The 19,619-nt window shown below is 37.9% G+C and overlaps 1 protein-coding gene across 9 annotated transcripts in view; it reads right to left on the bottom strand.

Annotated features, from left to right (window-relative positions):
• Positions 1–19,619, bottom strand: part of ARMC9 (armadillo repeat containing 9) — a 71,968-nt gene that overhangs the window by 27,171 nt on the left and 25,178 nt on the right. For all 9 annotated transcript variants that reach the window (XM_074834069.1, XM_074834066.1, XM_074834070.1 and 6 more), the window contains 10 exons: positions 13,934–13,968; positions 12,635–12,746; positions 11,607–11,699; positions 10,237–10,327; positions 9,229–9,352; positions 7,123–7,262; positions 6,237–6,313; positions 4,183–4,257; positions 3,021–3,111; positions 1,627–1,685 (listed from right to left, as the gene is read on the bottom strand). In XM_074834069.1, the coding sequence (XP_074690170.1) occupies positions 1,627–1,685; positions 3,021–3,111; positions 4,183–4,257; positions 6,237–6,313; positions 7,123–7,262; positions 9,229–9,352; positions 10,237–10,327; positions 11,607–11,699; positions 12,635–12,746; positions 13,934–13,968 (897 nt within the window). The remainder of the gene's footprint in view (positions 1–1,626; positions 1,686–3,020; positions 3,112–4,182; positions 4,258–6,236; positions 6,314–7,122; positions 7,263–9,228; positions 9,353–10,236; positions 10,328–11,606; positions 11,700–12,634; positions 12,747–13,933; positions 13,969–19,619) is intronic.

The following is a 19,619-nucleotide window of genomic DNA, read 5'->3' as shown; positions in this document are numbered from 1 at the left end:
CAATTACAATCATCTATTCCCATGAGACAAAACCAGTTTACTGTACACCCTTAGAACAAAAGGGGGAGAGCCGATTGTTAAAGAAAACTTCCTTGCAGCTCTAAACTTTGAATTTCCACATAGCTCTAAGTTCAGGCAAAGTGACAAGGGTAATTAGTTCATGTGTTCACCCCCTATCGTGCCACAACACAAACCAGCTAAATAACGCAACCAGTGCAAAACTTCCCTGGACGCTGCCAGGCAAAGGTGTCACACCCCATGGCAGCTGAGAGCATACCACACCTGTTACAATCAGGATATTTACATTTTTTCTCTGCTTTCAAAACATAAAAGGCTCAATGCACTTGAAAATGGACTCAGTCACCCTGTAGTAACAGGGCAAGTTTTAGACCGTAGCATGGTTCTCACTGTTCACTAGCATTTGCATTAATGTCCAACAAGCTAGTAGAATGTGGACCCAACTGACTTGGTAAGTTTTATGTGTCTTATTCTTTGTTGGTTCAGGATAAAAACTTACATTTTGTCTAAAAACTTGTTTTTCAGTAAATATGTTCTCCAGTAATATTTCTTGTACAAGAATATTTTGCAAAGATCATTAACTCTCAATGTCACTGACTTCTTCAGTGATATAAATGTATGCGCACATATACACCCACCTAAGTATGTTCAAACACTATTCCAAGGACATCTACCGTAGCTGTTCTTTTAAATTTCTCATGAAAGACTTCTCAGTAAGAGAAAAGTGTTATTTGGTAGACTTCTTTCAGATAAAACTCCCATGTAACTGCCTACACAGTATATTTTCAACCCCCTGCCCGGTGCACTCATGGCAACATAGCAATGGCAATATCACCAGTGAAGACTGAGTTTAATATTTCCCTCACATCATTTGCACCTTGCTTTGCTTGTTAATTTAGATGATTGAATACTCTGTGTTGTCTAGACATTGCTGTGTAGACAGCTTCTTAAAAATGAAGACAGCTTCTTAAAAAAAAATGCTGAAGTACTTGTATAAAATGCATTTATTAGCAGAGCTGGAAATACACAGCTAACCAGTTTATATTTGCTATGATATAGTTTCTCATGCTTACTTTGACAATTTTTTTTTTCTTTTCTCTTCTTATGGGAGTTATTTCTTAATTTGTAATTACTGGTTTTTACATATAGACAATTTATTAATACATTTAAAATTTTCTAAACACCAAAAGGAGTAGTCACACCCTGAACAGATAATGATACCTTAAGAAAAAGTGACAACCTGTTTATAAACTATTCTGGTAATATACTGGTTCATTTACTTCCTTTATTTTTAATTGCTGAAATGGGTCTGCTTGAAAGCAAGATTTCTACTGCTGCAGTAACTCCTCGTCTCTTTACTTATTTCAGGCTATCCTTTAGTTATCACAGAGGTGGTGACTTGCCAAAATAAAAGAGTAGGAGTTCCAATGAAGAAAAGGTAATGGAAACAGATCCATTTTTCTTGTGAATGCAAGAATAATTTAATAAAACTAAGAAACAAAACCAGAAACCACCAAAAAAAACAAAGTCAGGTTTATTGACACAAATATTTTCTGTCTAGAAGGTTAAGGATTTTTCTAAAAGGTGCCAGAAGGCCTTTATACTTACTTCCTCATCCTCCTCCTCTTCTTCGTCATCAGATGCAATACTATCATTTAATGGCTCTTCTAGAAAGAAGCAAAACAAAATGGTGTAAGAGTACATGTACAACTTAACAGAATCTCTTAGTTATTGCCCCTCTTTTACAAGAGTAAGATTTAGCTTGCTTCTTATAGAGACATCCCATTCTTTTCAGGACAACTATTGGAATTACTTGCTTCTATAAAGCATTCTAGAAATCACGGAAATAAATTCATATTTGGGAAAATGGCAGAAACAGAAACACTCCAGACGAGTTCTTTTCTCACAAATCCCACTATGACGTCTCAGTGTATTTACCAACAAGACTTGAATGAAAGCGTGTGCATTTGCAAGTTTGTCTATTTTTCAACTGATTTTTAATAAAAGACTCTACTTCTCCCTACGAACACTTTAATATTATACTGCTTTTATATGTAAAAAGATAGTGCTCACGTGGAATACTTATTGTAACTTTTGGACAAACTCATTTCCCTAGGAAAAAGCAGCCAAGTTTATGCTGGAAGTCTGTACGCTCAACATTTACTCACCAATCAGACAAAAACCTTTTAGAAATACCATTCACAGGTAGAAGAGAAGCAATTGATGAACAAATACGAATTGATGAACAAATATTACATAGTGGCAATACAGTGCTTAAATACTTTATTTGTTCTTTTACAAGCTAGAACCGTAAGATAGGCAGTCTTCTGCTCTTTTCAAAAGCCAAAGAAAGCAGTTAAACATGTTCTATTTTTACTGTACAGAAAGATTTAATCAGAATTCACCTCCTTTTCAATATTCGATTTCTCTTTTCTTCAGCTTTCCTTTCAGCCACAGAGAACAGAAAATACAATAAATATTCCACCTCATCATACTTGCCTGTATTAACACAGCATCTACAACTCCTGGGACCCATCAACATACTCTCCAAAAATAATGGTCTCTGCCCCCTGTTCAGGATAAGCCATTTCCAGTAACAAAACTACACTCCTCAACAGAGCAAGAGATGAGCAGAGACAGACCTAGTCCCTAAATCCTGCTGTACAAATTGTATCACCTGTTTATTTTTGTAGTTGACAGCAGTCTCTCATTACTGTGAGGCCACTGGCATGAAAGAAAACAGTCAAGGTCATTCTATTTACAGTCCCAAAACTTTGGAATTGAGACCTACTCAGCCTTTTATTTCTTCTTTATAATTGTAACACAAAAGGAAATTTTAAAATACATCTGACATTCAAATCCTGACATTCACTATTCACCCTCTCTCAGACCATCACACTATTGTTATTCTTTGAGAGTTTCAATGCCAAGTTAAAACATGAGCTTTCTTATGGCTTTTGTGACAGATTTACAGCTCAGATAGCTGCATCTGTTCTTCTGACCTGAATTGAGCTGCTTGATAATAAATTCAATCTGTCGGATCATCTCTGCATTTCCTTCCTTGATAAAGCAGCGCAGAATTTCTTCCATTCCCTGGATGTAGTGGAAAACATTGCTAGATTAGTATTCCATGTGACCACAGTGACAGAGTTTTGTTAGCTAAAATGTCATTTTTTTTTGTCAGGAAAAACAGAGGCAGTGTGAAACAAACCACTGTGTCCAGCTCTAAGCACTCCATTTTGTCCATACACTTCCCAAAGACAAAAGAAGATTGCTTCTAGGTTCAAATACAGAAGTATCTATGATGAACAGCAAATTTTTACAATAGAACTGCTGCTTCTGCCTTCTGAACTCAGTACACCATAGTCAACAGAAAAGGGAAAATTTGCATTCAAAGACAACGGTGCAAGGTTCAGAGAAGAAAAGCAAAAAGCAGCACCAACTCTGACCTTCTCTTAAACCCAGCTTCTCTCTTTGTGGCCCCTTATAGGCTTGATGTTGTGTCTTTAATTATTTAAGATGACTTCCAATCCTCCGTGCTCTTTGAGGTAAAACATCTGACAACAATTATGTCTGCATAACTCTCTAGGTTAGCTCTTAAGATACAAAGATACACTGCTATCTTAAGAACGGCTTCCTCAAATTCAGAAGTTAAGACACATTATTACCATTACACTAACTTTCACAGAAGATCAAGTCCTAGTTCTGCTAAAACCTTCCTCCTGCTGCCTCCCCAGTGAACCATGTCTATACCAGACAGAAACAAAAGCAGCAAGAGGAACTCATGCTCTTAGTGGCTATTCACTGGTGCAAAATGAGTTAAATAAGGGGCAGAAGTAGCAGGTGAGATGAAAGCATCTCCTGGGCCACATCCAGTCAATGAAATATTCTAAAATAACACCTTTACTTTATAATTTAGACAGAATCCTTCACACTGCTGGGGCTCCACTTCTGGGAAAAGACCAGCAAAAATGGCCAAAGTGTTTGAAACATCCATCCATGCCTGCCTTAACATCAAAGGTGGAGGGCCTCTTGCAGATTTCCTTCTCAAAATGCCACAGCTCCTACCTCACAGCCCTGCTGCACTGCTCAACAGGTACCTGTGTGCATGCCGTCGTTGGCATATGTGTTGATTGTTGTGCTATGCAAAGCAGCACTTCTTACCATTGCTCTGGCTTCTTCTCGGATAGAAGGGATGGCAAGAATGCTATACAGTGCTCCATTCACATACGGTTGTATCTAAGAGGAAGAAATAGTCATACCACTAAGAAAAACTCTTACATTCACCCCAGTTGACTATAAGCAAAATTTAAGAGTGAAGGTGCAGAACAACTATGTTCAGAGAGTTTAAGCAGGTTAGCCTGCACTTGTAAAAATTCCCACTTGGGAAGCAGTAACTTCAAGAATGCAAATATACTGTGATATGGTTGCTCTAAATCAGTACTGCTGCATGCTGATTTCCCTCCCTACTCCTTCTGAAAATGTATTCTTGCAAATTGACCTAGCCTAAAAAAAAAAAAAAAAGTTAGTTTCTGACAAAGCACTAGTGGCAGTACAAAAACAAGACAAAGAACAGGGACAAGACTGTTGGCATAAGTTCAAGACAGGCTTCACGCCTTGTAGCCTTAGGCAGGATGATAAAAGCTGTAGCAGCTTCAAACATCCTCTCACTCTGCCTGTTACTGTCCCTTAGCAGAGGACAAAAACCACCTAGCATGAAAGCTCTGTATTATGGCTAGTGAAAGCCACCAGATCTGTCAAACTAGTTTTATCAGCACTTATGTGACCCCTTGTATTGGTCAGTTACTGTTGGAACACTAAGACTTCCAGTCATCCTCTGTCTATACCCTTGGAAAAATGAACAGTGAGCCAGGCTGGGAGCAGGGGAAGCAAGGAATGATAAGGGACTGGGATTTACACAAGGATTCCACAGCTTCTCGGAAAGCTCTCCCGGCACTCAAGAGCATTCCCTTCGATAACAAAACTCCCATCAGCTGCGCTGGTGCAAACTAGGTTGTAAGAATGCACCCTCTGAAAGAAATTTCAAGGCCATTCTAAGACACAGACTTCAACAGTATGATAGCATTTTCTAAATACTTCAGTCTAGGGATGGGGATGTTATTTTGTGTTAGTATGTACTGTGTTAACTCTTATCATTCATAAAAAAAAAGCTAGTGAAACAGTACAATAAAGGTATGCTAAGTTTCATCTTAATCAAACCAGTGCTAGTAAAGAACTGATCTACATCTTCCAATGAATTAATAAAATGTGGAGTAAATGCTTCATTCCAATTTATTCTCTATTTTCAGTTGAGGTGATAAACAAAAAAACCTGATGATACAATCATTGTATATAAACATGAGACACGAGAGTTTATATTTCATTGCACTGTGCACAGTCATCAAGGAATCAGTCTAGAATACCCTGGTGAAAATTCTGCCTCCCTATGATTTCAACTTCATATAATATTTGCCTGCATTTTCTCTTCCCTTGAATTTTACTCCATGATTAAAGAAGTGACCCTCTGCAAAGACAACTGAAGTAATGCTTTGTACAGCAGACAGAAGATATCAGTGATGTGTTGAAAAGCATTAGGTAGAAATAACTAATAATTTTTAGCCGATTTCCTCTGAGGTAGTTTAATTTAGCATCTAAGATGCAAGCATGTCTGGAGACAGAAAAGAAACTTGAACCACAAAAGGGTTAAGTGGCAGGTTAAATGAAGTGGTAGATAAAAAGATAGTAGGGCTTGAATGTCACAAGTGTACTGCTTTCTTATAATATTCCTTAAAACTATCAGCAGATTTGCTTCTTTGCACCTGATGTTTTGCATAATGTCTTGCATCATACACTGTTCATGTCACTAGTTAAGCTTGAGATGATTTCGTGTGAGATGACATTTAAACAGCATAAGAAACTGCAATCAAGAAGGCACATGGACTGCATGTTAACTATGCATCTAAAAGACTTGCATTCTTAGCTGCCAACATTTGTTAAAGGAAGACATAATTAAGTCTAGAAAAAACAGTGCTCAATGAAAAAAAGTTTACATAATTGTGAATTTTAGGAAAATTTCACACAACTTAATTGCATGGGGGTCTAACAAGGGAAACAAAACCAATTTACTTTTTTCCATTTCTTCCTTTCTTGCTTTTTTTTTTTTATCTTTAATTTTTCTTTCTGCCTTTTCCTTAACCTAAAGTTTGCTGTTCAAATACCTCATGATTCTCGTGGCCAAGAAGATCAGAGAGAACTCTGAGTACATGGTTTGCGATCCTTGCACACATTTTCTTCCCTGCAAAGGGAGAAAACATAAATATGCTTGAAAAAAATATAAAAGATCAGAGCAAGTTGCTTACTTCTTAAAATTGGTATTAAATATAATTTACACAGAACTGTGCCTTGTCCCTGCCAAATGCTGCTCAGCATAACTGAGCTGAAATCAGTGGAGTTACTCTGGATTTATAAGATACAGTTGTAATCTTGGACAGGATGCAAAACAAACAGTTTTTAAACAGTTTAACAAAGACATTATTTTGCTTATGGCAAACAGTCAATTTTTCACCCTTGCCTTACTTTCCTTTTTAAAACGAAACTTACTTTAAGCTTCTTTTAAGTCTCTTGGATGTAGACAGAACTTTATTTTCTTGGGGGGAATATCTGCATTGTAGAAGTGAAGCATGCAAGCATTTCACTCCACAAGGTGAAGGTTAAGCTCCTTGACATTACTGATCAACTCTGTTCTGACTTTCTTTTATACAAACAAATCTCTCACACAAGTAAGAAGTGTTGTTTGAAAAGTGGGCCTGGAACTCAGCAATAGCAGTCCTCACATATGAATACAAAAGAGGAATCAAATCTTAGAGGGTTCCACCGATTAACTGCTGTCTTAATTCTTTAGATTTTGGTCAAGCTAACCTCCATAGTTTGGGATTCTTGGTAAATCTCAAAAGCACTGGTTGTAACACTCAAATATCTCTGGTTATGTGAGTTCCTGCTAGTAATTATAGTCACTTGAAAGAATCCAGGTAGATCAGGAAAAAAGATTCACAATCTTCCCTATCCATTTCTTGGAATAAGGTTGTAACTCAAAATGTAAGACACCTGCACTCCGCAGACAGAGATTCATGAGCAAGGCAACAGAATACTCCAGTGTGTAATCAGACAGGCAATCTGTATCTGTTAGAACATCAACCAGCCAGAAAATGAGCCCATCTTTGATCATTGCTGACTGCAGTGCACGCCTAGGATTAAAAAACAAAAGTCCACAAAAATCAGACCATATATAGCTTATATACAGTACAAATACATTTATAGCTAATATAAGCACATTAAAACCCTCCTTCATCTACCTGCTATACACTAGCCTGGCAACAAAAAACCCCCCCAAACTATCCATTTTGGCAGAATCAGTTAAACTAAGGAATTAATAAAGCCTGAAGAAATTGAAGATGCAGATTCCCATAGGGTTAGAGGACTAAAACGTTGTTGGGTGGGTTGGTTTTTTTGTGTTTTGTTTTGTTTTTTCAAACCTGCAAACTGCTGAGGTAAGTTTCTTCACCGGTTTCTAAGGTTTCTCACTCCACCTAAAATAGCACTTTCAATTGTCTTAAAATTGGTAAAAAAAGCCAGCTACACAAAACACAACCATAAAACAAATTAATTACTTCTTCAGCCATAGATAGCCATAGCACTATAGCACTTTTGTACTGTTGATTTGACAAATGAGATCTTTTGCTTAAATCTATTTGCTCTTTTCTCTAGATATTCTTAAATCTCATATTCTCTTAATTCAACCTGTAGCTGCCCTCGAAGAGTATACTGTAAAGTGCCAGGTGGTCAACTGTGATCTCCTACAACAGAAATTCCTCACTTTATAATTAAAAAAAAAAAAAAAAAAAAAAGAGAGAAGTATATACTCGTAGAAAGGTCTTACCGAAGAACACCATATTTAATCACATTATTGTGTTACTTATGGACAGTAAATCGTCTAAATTACAAAGATCAAAGCAGGTATTTTCCTGGTCTGGGTATTTGGGATTTGGATTACTCCTGAAAACTCATACACTTTCTCAGTCCTGGCTCTTGCAGTAGGTCCATGGCATGGACTGAGCAAAACAAGGGAGCATCTGATGACACATTAAAAGAGAGTCCCTCTTGTCAAGTATCTGGAATTAACCTTCTATGAGATTAACTCTTATCCTTTAGAAAGTACAAAGACTTTCAAATTTTCAGTAGCTTAGTGCCTAGGCCCCAAAATTCAAACTAACCTGTACTATCAACAACTGCTGTAATAGAAAAATAATTTTCTCTAAGATTGGTTTAGGATTTCAAGCAGTATGCTATGAAGAATTATTCTCTCCTGTCTCAAATATGTATAAGGTATCACGTCAGGAAGCAGTCCAGAATTTTACCCAAAGCACATTTAGATGTGCTTCATCCAGACAAGTTCTAAATGAGGCAAATCTAAAAGCAGCCCTCATTCTTCAACAAGCCCAAACAAACAAATAAAAAAACCCCAAACAACCCAACAGTTGCAAATTTAATTTAGACGAAACATGAATGAAAATAACAACAGCTAAACACATCCATCAACCTCCTTACATTTAGTTAACTATTCAGGGCTGAACATTCCTCCTGAGTACTGCAAAAACAGAGTTCCTAGGCCATATTTATTTGATAAATGGGAGCAACATCATGCCCTTTACTGCTTTTGCATGATATTTCTTTTGTGGTGGGCATTTGAGTCAGACTGCTAATGCAAAGCAAGAAACAAGACAGCCCGTGCATAGACAACTCCAGGAAAGAGGATTAACAGGATGAGGATGAAATCCCTGAAAAATGTTTGCAGAAAGGATAATGAAAACCTTATGCTTTGGAGTGTAATGCAATTCTTGTTTTCTATGTAGGATCTTCAGAATATCCTAAATTAAGATTTTCACTTTGTTCAATTAAAAAATACATATAAAGTACACAAGGCTATGTCAGATGTACATTTACTTGAGTCTTGACAGCTGGTAGGAAGTCAGGTTAATTCAGTCAGCAAAACTGAGTTCTTCTCCATAATAAATGACACTGCTGTCATCAGTCATCAGACGTTCTGATGATTGTTATGGGAAAATCAAGTGCTCTTCTTTCCTCCCTGAACAGAGCCTAACTAGCCTGCATTTCCTCTCCTGCTGTCACCACTGCATGCTGTGCTTTCATCACCTGAGGCTGAATTTCTGCAGAGCCCCCAGAACATTCTCCCATGTAAGGGAATCCTTGTCTTCAGCTTTCAGTCTCTCCTCCAGCATTTGCAGCAACATTGGGTTCTGAGAAAGGTAGACACGACCTGGTGCAAAAAGCGATGAAAGAACAGATGCTGAGATATCCGCTTATGACAGAAAAGCTCCCTCTCCTTGGAAAAGTAAGCAGGATTGACCTCGATTTCTTCCTGACAAGTCACAAACTTGTGCCAAGACCCAAACAAACCTGCACAAATGAGTTGTCTAACAGACTAGCTGCATTCAATCCAGCCACATGGGGCATTAGAGCTCCCCACCTGCCACATTAGTACTACACAGAATCCACTATTCCTCTTTCAGTACATGCTTTACTGATCTATCACAGTTTTGTATACTCTAGGAAAAGAGCAGAGATGTCCAGAGAGCTCAGGAAAGTAAGGTGCCCTACTGCTATTGACTTTAAGTAGGATTTCAGTTCCTAGCAGTAGTTAGCTCCTTAAGTAGCACCAAACCAAGGGCTAATTTGGGACAGGCAGAGATACCAAGCTGCATATACATGCAAACAGCAGTGATGCACAATTCAGGAGAGGACCAGGAAGATGCAACAGCAGCTGCACTAACTACTGCTGCACAGTCTGGTAGCAGTTCTGTCTACAGGACCTTTAATTAACAGGGATTTTTCTTCTTTTCTGTCTGCCTTTTTTTTTTTTAACCGTCATGAAGAGACTGAAGACTATATTAAAGGCAGTGCTTGGGTAAGTTCTCACATAGACCACTGAAATGCTGAACATACAGTGTCAAAATTAAAACTTTCTGGATATTGAAAAACTGGTTTGAATGCATGTAACAAAAGACAGTGAATCTCTAGAAAAAGGGTGCAAATAAGGCTCTAAATTTCCACATGCAGTGACATGCGCTTGTGAAGTACCTATAAGCCAGTCTTATATGAAAATGATGACTTTTTTTTTTTTTTTCCCAGCAAATCTCTTACCTTCTGCCAGTGAAGCAAAAGCATTGATGAGTCTTGCCATATACTGTCTGACTACCTCGCTCTTAGAATGTAATAATTTCAGGACACTTCTCTGAAAAAGAAAGCAAACATTAATAAAAACTCACCAAAGTAGGAAAAAACAGTTAGTCTTCTATAATGTTTTAAAAGCTTCATCAAATTTTCAGAGCAAATAAATTTTGAATGCATACTGATATCTTAAATAATGTCAATATGATCTAAAATTTCTCAGTTTCTTTTTTTTTTGGCAGCAGGCTGAGGGAGAGATAGAAAATGAACAAATAAGCAAATTAGAGCTCCTCGGCTCAGTCTATTAAACCATCATTAAGGTCCATGATGTAGGGTGAGAATTATAATGAACCAACACAGTTATCAGTTAAAGCTGCTATCTAAAATTAATATTTAGTTAGTGACAAAAAAGATCTGTTAGTTTTGTTGATGAACTTAAATGCAGTAATGTTACCTGAATAGGAATGCTTTTGTTTGACAATTAAGAGTGTGGGAAAGCAGCTCAGTAACTTACCGAGAACACCATATTGAAAACTACTTTTAATCTGTTTTACTTCAGACATTGCTTATACATAACTTTCCTCTTACAGAAATTTACAGAGAGAAAACCAGATCACTGATTTAATAATCCTTTAACTTTTCTAGTGAAGTTACTGTTACAATGAAAAAGGGAGCCACAAGGTAGTAAGTAGGCCCACTGCTTCAAACAACTGGGGAACTCAACTACGCACAAAATTCACTATTACAAATGAAAAATGCTATTGCACTTTTGTTAGCAATAGCATTGGATTATCAAGGACCGAAGCAACCTTTCAAAATCAACATGCCAGTAATTTCCCTTTCTAAAGAAAGATAACAATCCATTCTAAATTCACAGAAATACTGTTGAACATTTTACTACAAGTGCATGATCAGATATTCCACAGAGGTATTGAGACTGAAGTCCTAATTTAGTTCTTAGCCTAGATCAGTGAAATGGATTGGAAGTATTATCTAACAATACATAATAACTCAACAAAAGACACAGCATCTGATAAGCAAGAGCTAACTCCTAAGGGGCTCAGTAGGCTTCTGCTCAACCCACAGGCATTAAGCACCAGGAGAGGTGACAAACTTCCACTTGTCTACAAGAACTGTATCTGCATTGACAGCTCTTGTAATGCAAAGCTTTGCCATCAACATTTAAAGACTGGGATGCAGAAGTTAAATGTATCACATGACTTTGGCACTACTATTCCCCCCCCCCCCCCTTCCAGAGAGTGATCAAATTTTCTGATCATCACTTTAAATAAACAAATGAGCAATATCACATAGAAGTTGGAGGAAAACCCTTTCCAGCTGACCTGACAGCTGCTGTGGCAATCTAGGAGGTCATTAGTGATGTAGGCTTGTAGGACAGTGTCTCTTTGTTCTCCAGGATATGATGTTGTCAAGCGCTAAAATAAATAACAAAATAAATAAACCAGTCAAATAAATAAATGTTAATGTGAATTGATGGCCACTGAAAATTTTAAAGGTGCTGATACCCCACAGCTGAGAAACCTCTTCTCATGGGGAGAAGGAATTCAGCCTCAGTGATCTAAGGGAAAGAGACGAGCTGACCTGACCTCAGCCAAATGATCCATTACAAAACTCTTACTTGGGAGCTGTCATCACTGTCCATACAGGAAGGATACAGCATTACTTCCCATAAAGTTAAAAAGTCCCTCTAATAGCTACAGATGTGGTGCTTTTCTAAGAGATCTGAGACAGAATACTGGGCCAGAAGAACCACTGGTCAGATCCAACGGATGTTTTTTTATGTGAATGTGGACATTGAAGTTGGATCAGAATTCCACTATTATAATCTTTCATGTCTGTCACTTTGAACCCATCAGCTTCCTTTTCAGCAGGAAAATGTAACTTCCTGTTGTCACCTTTAATTTTTCTGAAATATCATTACATGATCCAAGTCACCAAAAGGTAGGCTCTTGTAGAATACCTTGATGACAAAGGAAAACTGGTGATTAGTCAGGTATTTCTTGGATACAGCAATATTTATATAAATCCAGAACAGGGCAATACATGGAAAAAGGAACTGCCTAAAACAATTTCTTTGAAAACACATCAGAAATTACTTCCACTGAAGATCCCAGGAATTCCTATCTGGCTTTCCTCAGATGAGGAGGACACCGCTACAAATAGATACCTACTGCCTGGGCTTTCTTCAGCATCTCAGGAGCCTTAGCAAGCTTCACTGACAAAGAGAAAAGTTGCCTATAATGCCGAACTGATCACCAGAACAATCATCTTGCCCGCAAAATGGATTTTAGTTCTGGAACCCTCCAGAAGGGACCTATATATTTATTTCTATAGAGGCCCTGTCCCTTACCCAGCGCAGAGCCTGCAGTAAGAAGGCCTTGAGACGATCATTCCCTGTAATCAAATCTTTCTTCAGCTTCTCATAATCCAAAGAGGGCAACAATGGCACATCCTGCATCTTCCTACAACACAAAGGGGAAAGACATTCATCAAAACTCTCTCTCCTTATTCAGTGCAGCTGATGTTACTAAGGTGAGAAGAGCCAAAACAGGAAGTCTGCTTCAGGAAAAGACCTTCCACATTTTTACACCTTTGTTACTTTTACTACCATTACCATGTTACAACAAGACTTTTTATTTAAACTTGGACTTATTTTTTCACCATGCATGCAGCTCATTTACCATCATAACTTGGAGGTACTAAACTCTGACAACTAGCCAACTGATGAGCTGAGCTTTTTACTAGCACAAAACAGTACAATAACATACTTTTTTGCCTTGTGTGGACCACAAGGGCACGGCAGCAGCAGCTTGTGGCTCTTAGCACATGGTCATAAACAGATGCGGTAACAAGCTGCAGCTCCAACTTCACCTCTAAGCCCTCATGGACACAGAAATGTCTTCTCCAAGGCAAAGGTGGTAGGCTGAATGGATTTTTACAGGCTGGACTACACTGTCTTAAAACGTAAGACTTAATACATGACCACTTTCCATGCACCAGTAATATCTTGCTATTTTGAATTCTAGCACTGCAATAGAAGTTTCTCTTAACAAAACTGCTTCTAGTCAATGCTTTAGTTTTAATATTTAAATATATTCCACTAAATTTTTACTCCTATCTTCCTATCCTACTGCTTTTCAAAACAAATTTTATATGTATAACTGTCCCTTTAATTATCTTGTAAACAAAAGAAGGATCAAAACAATGTCTCAAAAATTTAATAAAGCCTTCACCTCAGATATATCATCTCTATTCAATCTTATAAGCCAAATTTTATTAAGTCAGTGGCAAAAAAAATTCAACTCGAAGCACCAAAAAAATCCATGTTACCGTGGATTTGTGAGAATCAAACCACTTACAACAACAACAAGACTGTAATGTGCGGAAACAGTAAAGAAAATACAGCAACCAACTCACAGATGTGGAGTGGCAGATTTACTGGATTAGCAACATCCTGCTGAAATTACTGAACCTGCTCAACAGAAGAATACAGATCACACAATATTTGGATACAAAGTTCACTGAGATCAGAGGAAGCACACAGAGGACAAGTGATTCCCATTGCAGACAACCGGCAGTGCACTGCAGTTTACAAACCCCTCCTCCTCTTCTCTACAGATATAAATGAAGCTCAGCAATAAATACTTACACAGGGGCTAAAGATGCTCTCAACATTGTGGAAGCCTGGATCAGAAAAAGAAAGAAGAAATCACAACAGATTAGTCCAAATTTCACACCAGCAGTGTTACTAACGAGGTCCACAGTGAATTCTTTCACTGATGTTCTGCAGTTCTCTTCCTATAAAACTTATGTTGCAAAATACAAACACAGCTAAAGAGAGAGAGGACTTCAGTGTTTATCGTTCTTCTCCCTTAAAGTGTTTCACAGGTAAAAATCTCTTTTGTTATGATCTGGCTATGTTATCTTCACTGTCATACTCCAAAAATTACCTACACTTGAAGAATTTCTAAAAAATAAAAAGAAAAAAAGTGAGTGGAAACTACTATCCAAAGCCCACTGAGGAACATGAAGAACTTGCTAAACACATTTATTGACTTCAAAAATTTTCATACCTTAAAGATGCAATAATATTTCACTGGAGACCTAGCACATATTGCTACATCCAAATTTGCTATATTACTTTGTTTCGACACTAATGTTATCAGAGTGCCTGTTGCTACTAACATATACCCCTATATATTATGTAAAGAAAATACTGTGTATTCTAGTATGAAAACCAATATGGAACAGCATGCCATTTCTCAGTGGTTCTGTCTAGGATAAGTTCAGTTAAGTCCAGATACTTCCTCTCTGATGCAGTGTGACACAGCATATGCAGCCACCACTACTGAACAAGTCAAAACTTAAAAATATCAACACCATATAAAAGTTCCACATAAAAGTTGTCTGCTTCAGTAAATATTTTTTGCTAGAGCTAATTGTAGGTGAGCCAAGAAGCAGCAATTCTGGCATAAGAGTGCTTCATATCATGTATTCTGATGTCAACTACACGCCATATTCGCAGAATATTCAGTGTCGTCCCTTTGTGTTGATCTCCCTACTCATTTTCTAAAAAATCTCTCATTACCACTTATGCCTTTAAAATCAGACTTCTGTTCTAACCTAGCCTCTTTCAGTGGGAGCTATATAATCAATGTCTATTGTCAGATTTAAAACTGAGGGATTTAGGAGACAAAAAGCATGAAATACCATAGAGAATATTGAATTACACCAGCTGACATACTTGTGAACACGCTACTTCATGGGTATCCTTCGTAATACAAGGAACTGCTCTCTTAGATGTGAAATAAGCTTATATGCACGTTGGAAAGCATTTTATATTAAGTCAATGAATGACTTGTACACAATAGACAATTAACAAGTCATACACTTCAAAATTAACCTGTCTTGACAGCAGTTCTCAAATCATAGTTTATTTCACACAATACAAAAGTCCTTCAAAGTATCATATCTACCTGTTTTCCACTCATTTATTTGTATTCATTTTCCTTAGCATTTCTGATAAATATCAGAAGTTAACTTTTGTTTAAACAAAACTGTTTTCCCAGGCAAAACCTATCATCCGGTAGCTGAGTGAGCAATGAAATTACAAATAATTTTCATTGCTTTCCTCAACACCCTTCTCCATTAAAGGAAATGGGAAAGTGACTATAGTACATTAAAGCAAAAGAAATGACAGAGCCCTTGCAGATAAGAAGGTGAAACAAAGAAGTACGAAAAGAAATACAGCAGGTCACTAAGAGTAAATAATGTATATAAAAGCTCTCCGCTGCTCAGCAAAGTCCTTTTTACCCATCAGTTCTTTGCTACCTTAGAAAGAAAAACATGTGTCCCAACTAAAGTCTAACTAAAGGATATATAATTGGTAAAGATACATGCATCACCCTTCCACACATACAACTTTTTGGCAAGTGTAAGACTTTGCAAGCTTTTATAAATTTAAAACGACAGAAACTTCAATTGGAAAATCATTCAGAATTTTAAAAACCAATCAGATCAAGCAGAACAAAGTCCCATTAATTCCCAAATTACTTTTTAAGCCAGCAGATGGAGCACAGCAAAGCATTTAGTACGGCTGAGTTCTGTGGTCTACCTACACCAAAAAGGCACCACACTGTGAGGCAGACCCTGCACTGGAGCTCTGAGGGCTGGACCACTGAGATGAAGAACCTTCCTGTCCAACATTCACTTTTCTGATCAGACCCAAGTTTATCAGTCCAGAACGTGCACAGGAGGACAGAAGCTCTCTCAGGGAAATCAATAAGGACACAGTTCATATTATGTCAGGTTCAGTGAGGCAAAACAGAAATGGTGAAAAATTTTTCAGAGCTAGCTTGACCTTTGCTGCACCTTCATTTCTGAATCTGACTGACTATAGTCAGCACCACTGATAGGCAGAAAGAATGCAACCATGTTACAGGCAGAGACTTCCTTTCTTAATCTTCATGATTGCACTGTCATAAGTAAACTAATCTGTATCCCTCCAGTATGGCATACTGAGTAAGACATTGGCTTGGGTCTCAGAAGATATACTTCTAGTCCCGATTCAGCTACTGACTGCAGACAGAATTTAAACATATCGTTTCACATCTCTGGGCCTCAATTTTTCTCATCTAGAAGGCAGATACAGGCATCAATCTCCTGAATAAGCTGGTTTTTGAGATCTACCAATGAATGGCAGTGTGCAAGAGCTAAAAATTATTATTTTGCAATTAAACAATCAATGTTTATGGTACAACTACCACAAACAGAAAACCAACAGATTTAGTGTTTGATTATGACAGAATAATTCTGCAAAATAACAACAGCAGATACAGTATAGTAACAACTCTGATACAAGTATTTTTCTGTTTTGAAATTTATTTAGGCCTCAAGTAATTTTATGAGAACAAGAATTACAGTAAAATATTGCTCGGGAATTATATTTCCGGGCATTTTTTGGCAGTTACACAATCCAGCAGCTCTCCTGTGGCTTGCAGGGCTATGATTTCAGGGTCCACACTACTTCAGGTCAGACAACTGAGGCACTCTGTGAAGCACACAGCCACGCAGCGTGCTGAGGACAGCATCACACACTCTCCATCTGTTGCTAAATGGGTCTGAAGAGACTTTCAGTCAGTTTAATTTTCAAACAAGTGATCTAAAGACAGTACCACCAAGTGCTGATCATTCAATTTAACATCCAGGCCACCTCTTGCCATAAACTCTCGACTTTTCATCTTTTTATCCTCATTTTTAAAGAGGAAAGACATGCAGCACCCCAGACCCTCACAGCCCTGTTACCCTGCCAGCCTTTCTCCTCCTCATACCACGGACTCTTCACCTCTCACTCCCAGATTGGCCGGCACCACCTCTGCACCCATTCCTTGGCTGCTTTCATTGCCTCCTGCAGCAGCAAGGGATGCCTGTCCCTGCAGAGCTCAAGCTGATACCCCAGACAGGCCATAACAGTTTGTACCAAGTCCCATGCCTCATTTTTAATGCTGGCAGATTTGACAAGTTGGAAGCAGCAGTAGGAAGCACTGAGTTATGGACTTGGGTGCAAATTAAGCCTGGGGAACACAACCCATACTCTGCCTAAAATTTCATGGCTTCCTTCACACAAACATTTCTAATTAAAAGAGCAAAATACAGATTCATCCTCACATTTGATTTTAACTTGGTTTAATACTCTTATTCCTTAAGCAGAGTGCTCTTCTCCTCTTCACAAAGAGCCTTGCCCCACGCAAGCAGGGAAGGGTAAATGTGCATTCTGAATTCCCTAGCAGGTGGCCCACCAAAGCAAATACACTTTGGCCTCAGCACCTCCTTTCACATTTCACTAGGTAGTACTTGTTTGTTTCTGTCTCTCCTCTTTGGTACTGATCTGAGATGTCTCAATCTCAGGATATTTACAGACTTAATATCTTTACATAACCTAACCTCAAAAAGCTATGTTAAGCTCTAGTTCTTGACTTGCACATTAGCTTTAACAAAAGGAAAACCACACCTCAAATAATGTTGGGTCCTACAAATCAGCTCGTGGGCTTACTTACGTCAGCACACTTGCTTCATTTAAAACACATAATCTACCTAGTGGAAAAAGGTCATTGTCTTCACCATTGTCTCTGTAGACCCAAAGCCAAGCTTCCACATGCATTTCTTCTGGTGGGAGTGCCAGGTGAACCAGCCTTCACCCCTCTCACCGTATTGCTACCATGGAACGCAAAAGCAAGAGATTGTCAGGAACAAAAACCTTCCCTACCACCAAATTAATAACAAAACTCTAAGTTCTTTGCAAAACTTTAGCCACATGCTTTTAAAAATGGACTTCTATGTTGCAGATACATGTAAAAACATGAAGCCTTTTAAAATTATTTTTAGGAACAAAGAGATACATTTAACTGGGGAAAAGGTTAATACTGTAGTCTGGAAGTGGGCAGAACAGAGCCCACTTCAGCCTTTTGGTTGTTTGATCCTCACAGATCCATTCTTCTCTTTCCTGGTGTTCATTCTCAAATCCAAACGCTGAACTCTGATATCTTGTCAGTTCTGTGGCAACAGTGCAAAAACTTCAACTGCACTGTGTTTTTGACAGGGAGAGTATTTGGATGCTGGAAAGTTGGGACTTATAACAGCTGCTTTTAAATAATTGGACAAGAGAAAGTAAAACCATTAGCACTGTACATTCATAGCCCTCAAAGCACTCTATAAAAAGTAAATTCTTAATATTCTTATAAGGTTAGTAGAAACATTACGATCTTCATCTCCAGGTGATGAATCCAAGGCCACAGACTGAAAGGCAGTGAGAGTCAAAGGCACTGCTGACAGGTAACTTCCTCATTACACATCCATCATGTCAACCACCGAACAATGCCCCAATCAGCCAAGTCTACATAGCTCCTCTTTACTATCAGTTTTCTTAGATTAAAAAGCATTTATTTCCTCAGCATTTTCTCCCAAGCTCTTTCCCCAGTCTTACCTTTCCTGGAACAGGTTAAATATTAGTTCAACCTTTTGAGTAACAGTATTCTTGAAATTGCCAGTGAATGAAAAGAGTGTGAAGAACATGGGGCATGCATGACCCATCTGCGATACATGACTCCCAACATTCACAGACTTAATCTTGAACAACATACTTTTCATTAAAACCTATCCTGAGACAGAATCATTCGTCATAATTGAAACACATGCAGAAACTAGGTGTCTTAAGGAAAGGAAAAGAAACAAACACAAGAAAACAACAGCCCAAGCACAGCTCATTCTGGTAGGATCATGACTTATGTTGGTTCTTGCCAAAGCCAAACCAGGTGCCATATTAAGTCAAGTAATTCTGTCACAATGCAGATCAGCCACAGATGGCAGCCCTTCATTTTTGAACTGAGGCATGAATACGAACAGCATGGAATAAAACAAAAAAGTTCAAAGGGAAAAAAAATAAAATCAATATTTATAAAAGAAAACAGATGCATTTCATGTGCAAGCCAAAACCACAACTGATTTTATCAAATACTGTAGCTCTATATTCAAACCAACTCCACTTTGCTATTTGATGTATATATTCAAACGCCTAAATAGCCTATGAAGGCTAAAGCTGAAAGCCAGGTTCTGTCCTCAATTACCACTCTGAAAGTGTGTCATAAGAATTCAGTGTAAAGTCAATGCAGATTCAGAATTAATAATCAAAGATACATGATGAATATGTGAGGAGTAAACCAAAGTTTGAGCAAATTTGTACATATCATTAGAACCCACGATTTTATGTTGAGCTCATTTGTTATACATTAATGAGAAGACTGCTACATGCAGCCTATGATGGATTAGACTCCAAGCTT

Source organism: Strix aluco, chromosome 9, assembly GCF_031877795.1.
Source record: "Strix aluco isolate bStrAlu1 chromosome 9, bStrAlu1.hap1, whole genome shotgun sequence".
Lineage (NCBI taxonomy): Eukaryota > Metazoa > Chordata > Aves > Strigiformes > Strigidae > Strix > Strix aluco.
This window is presented reverse-complemented; position numbering and strand designations above follow the sequence as displayed.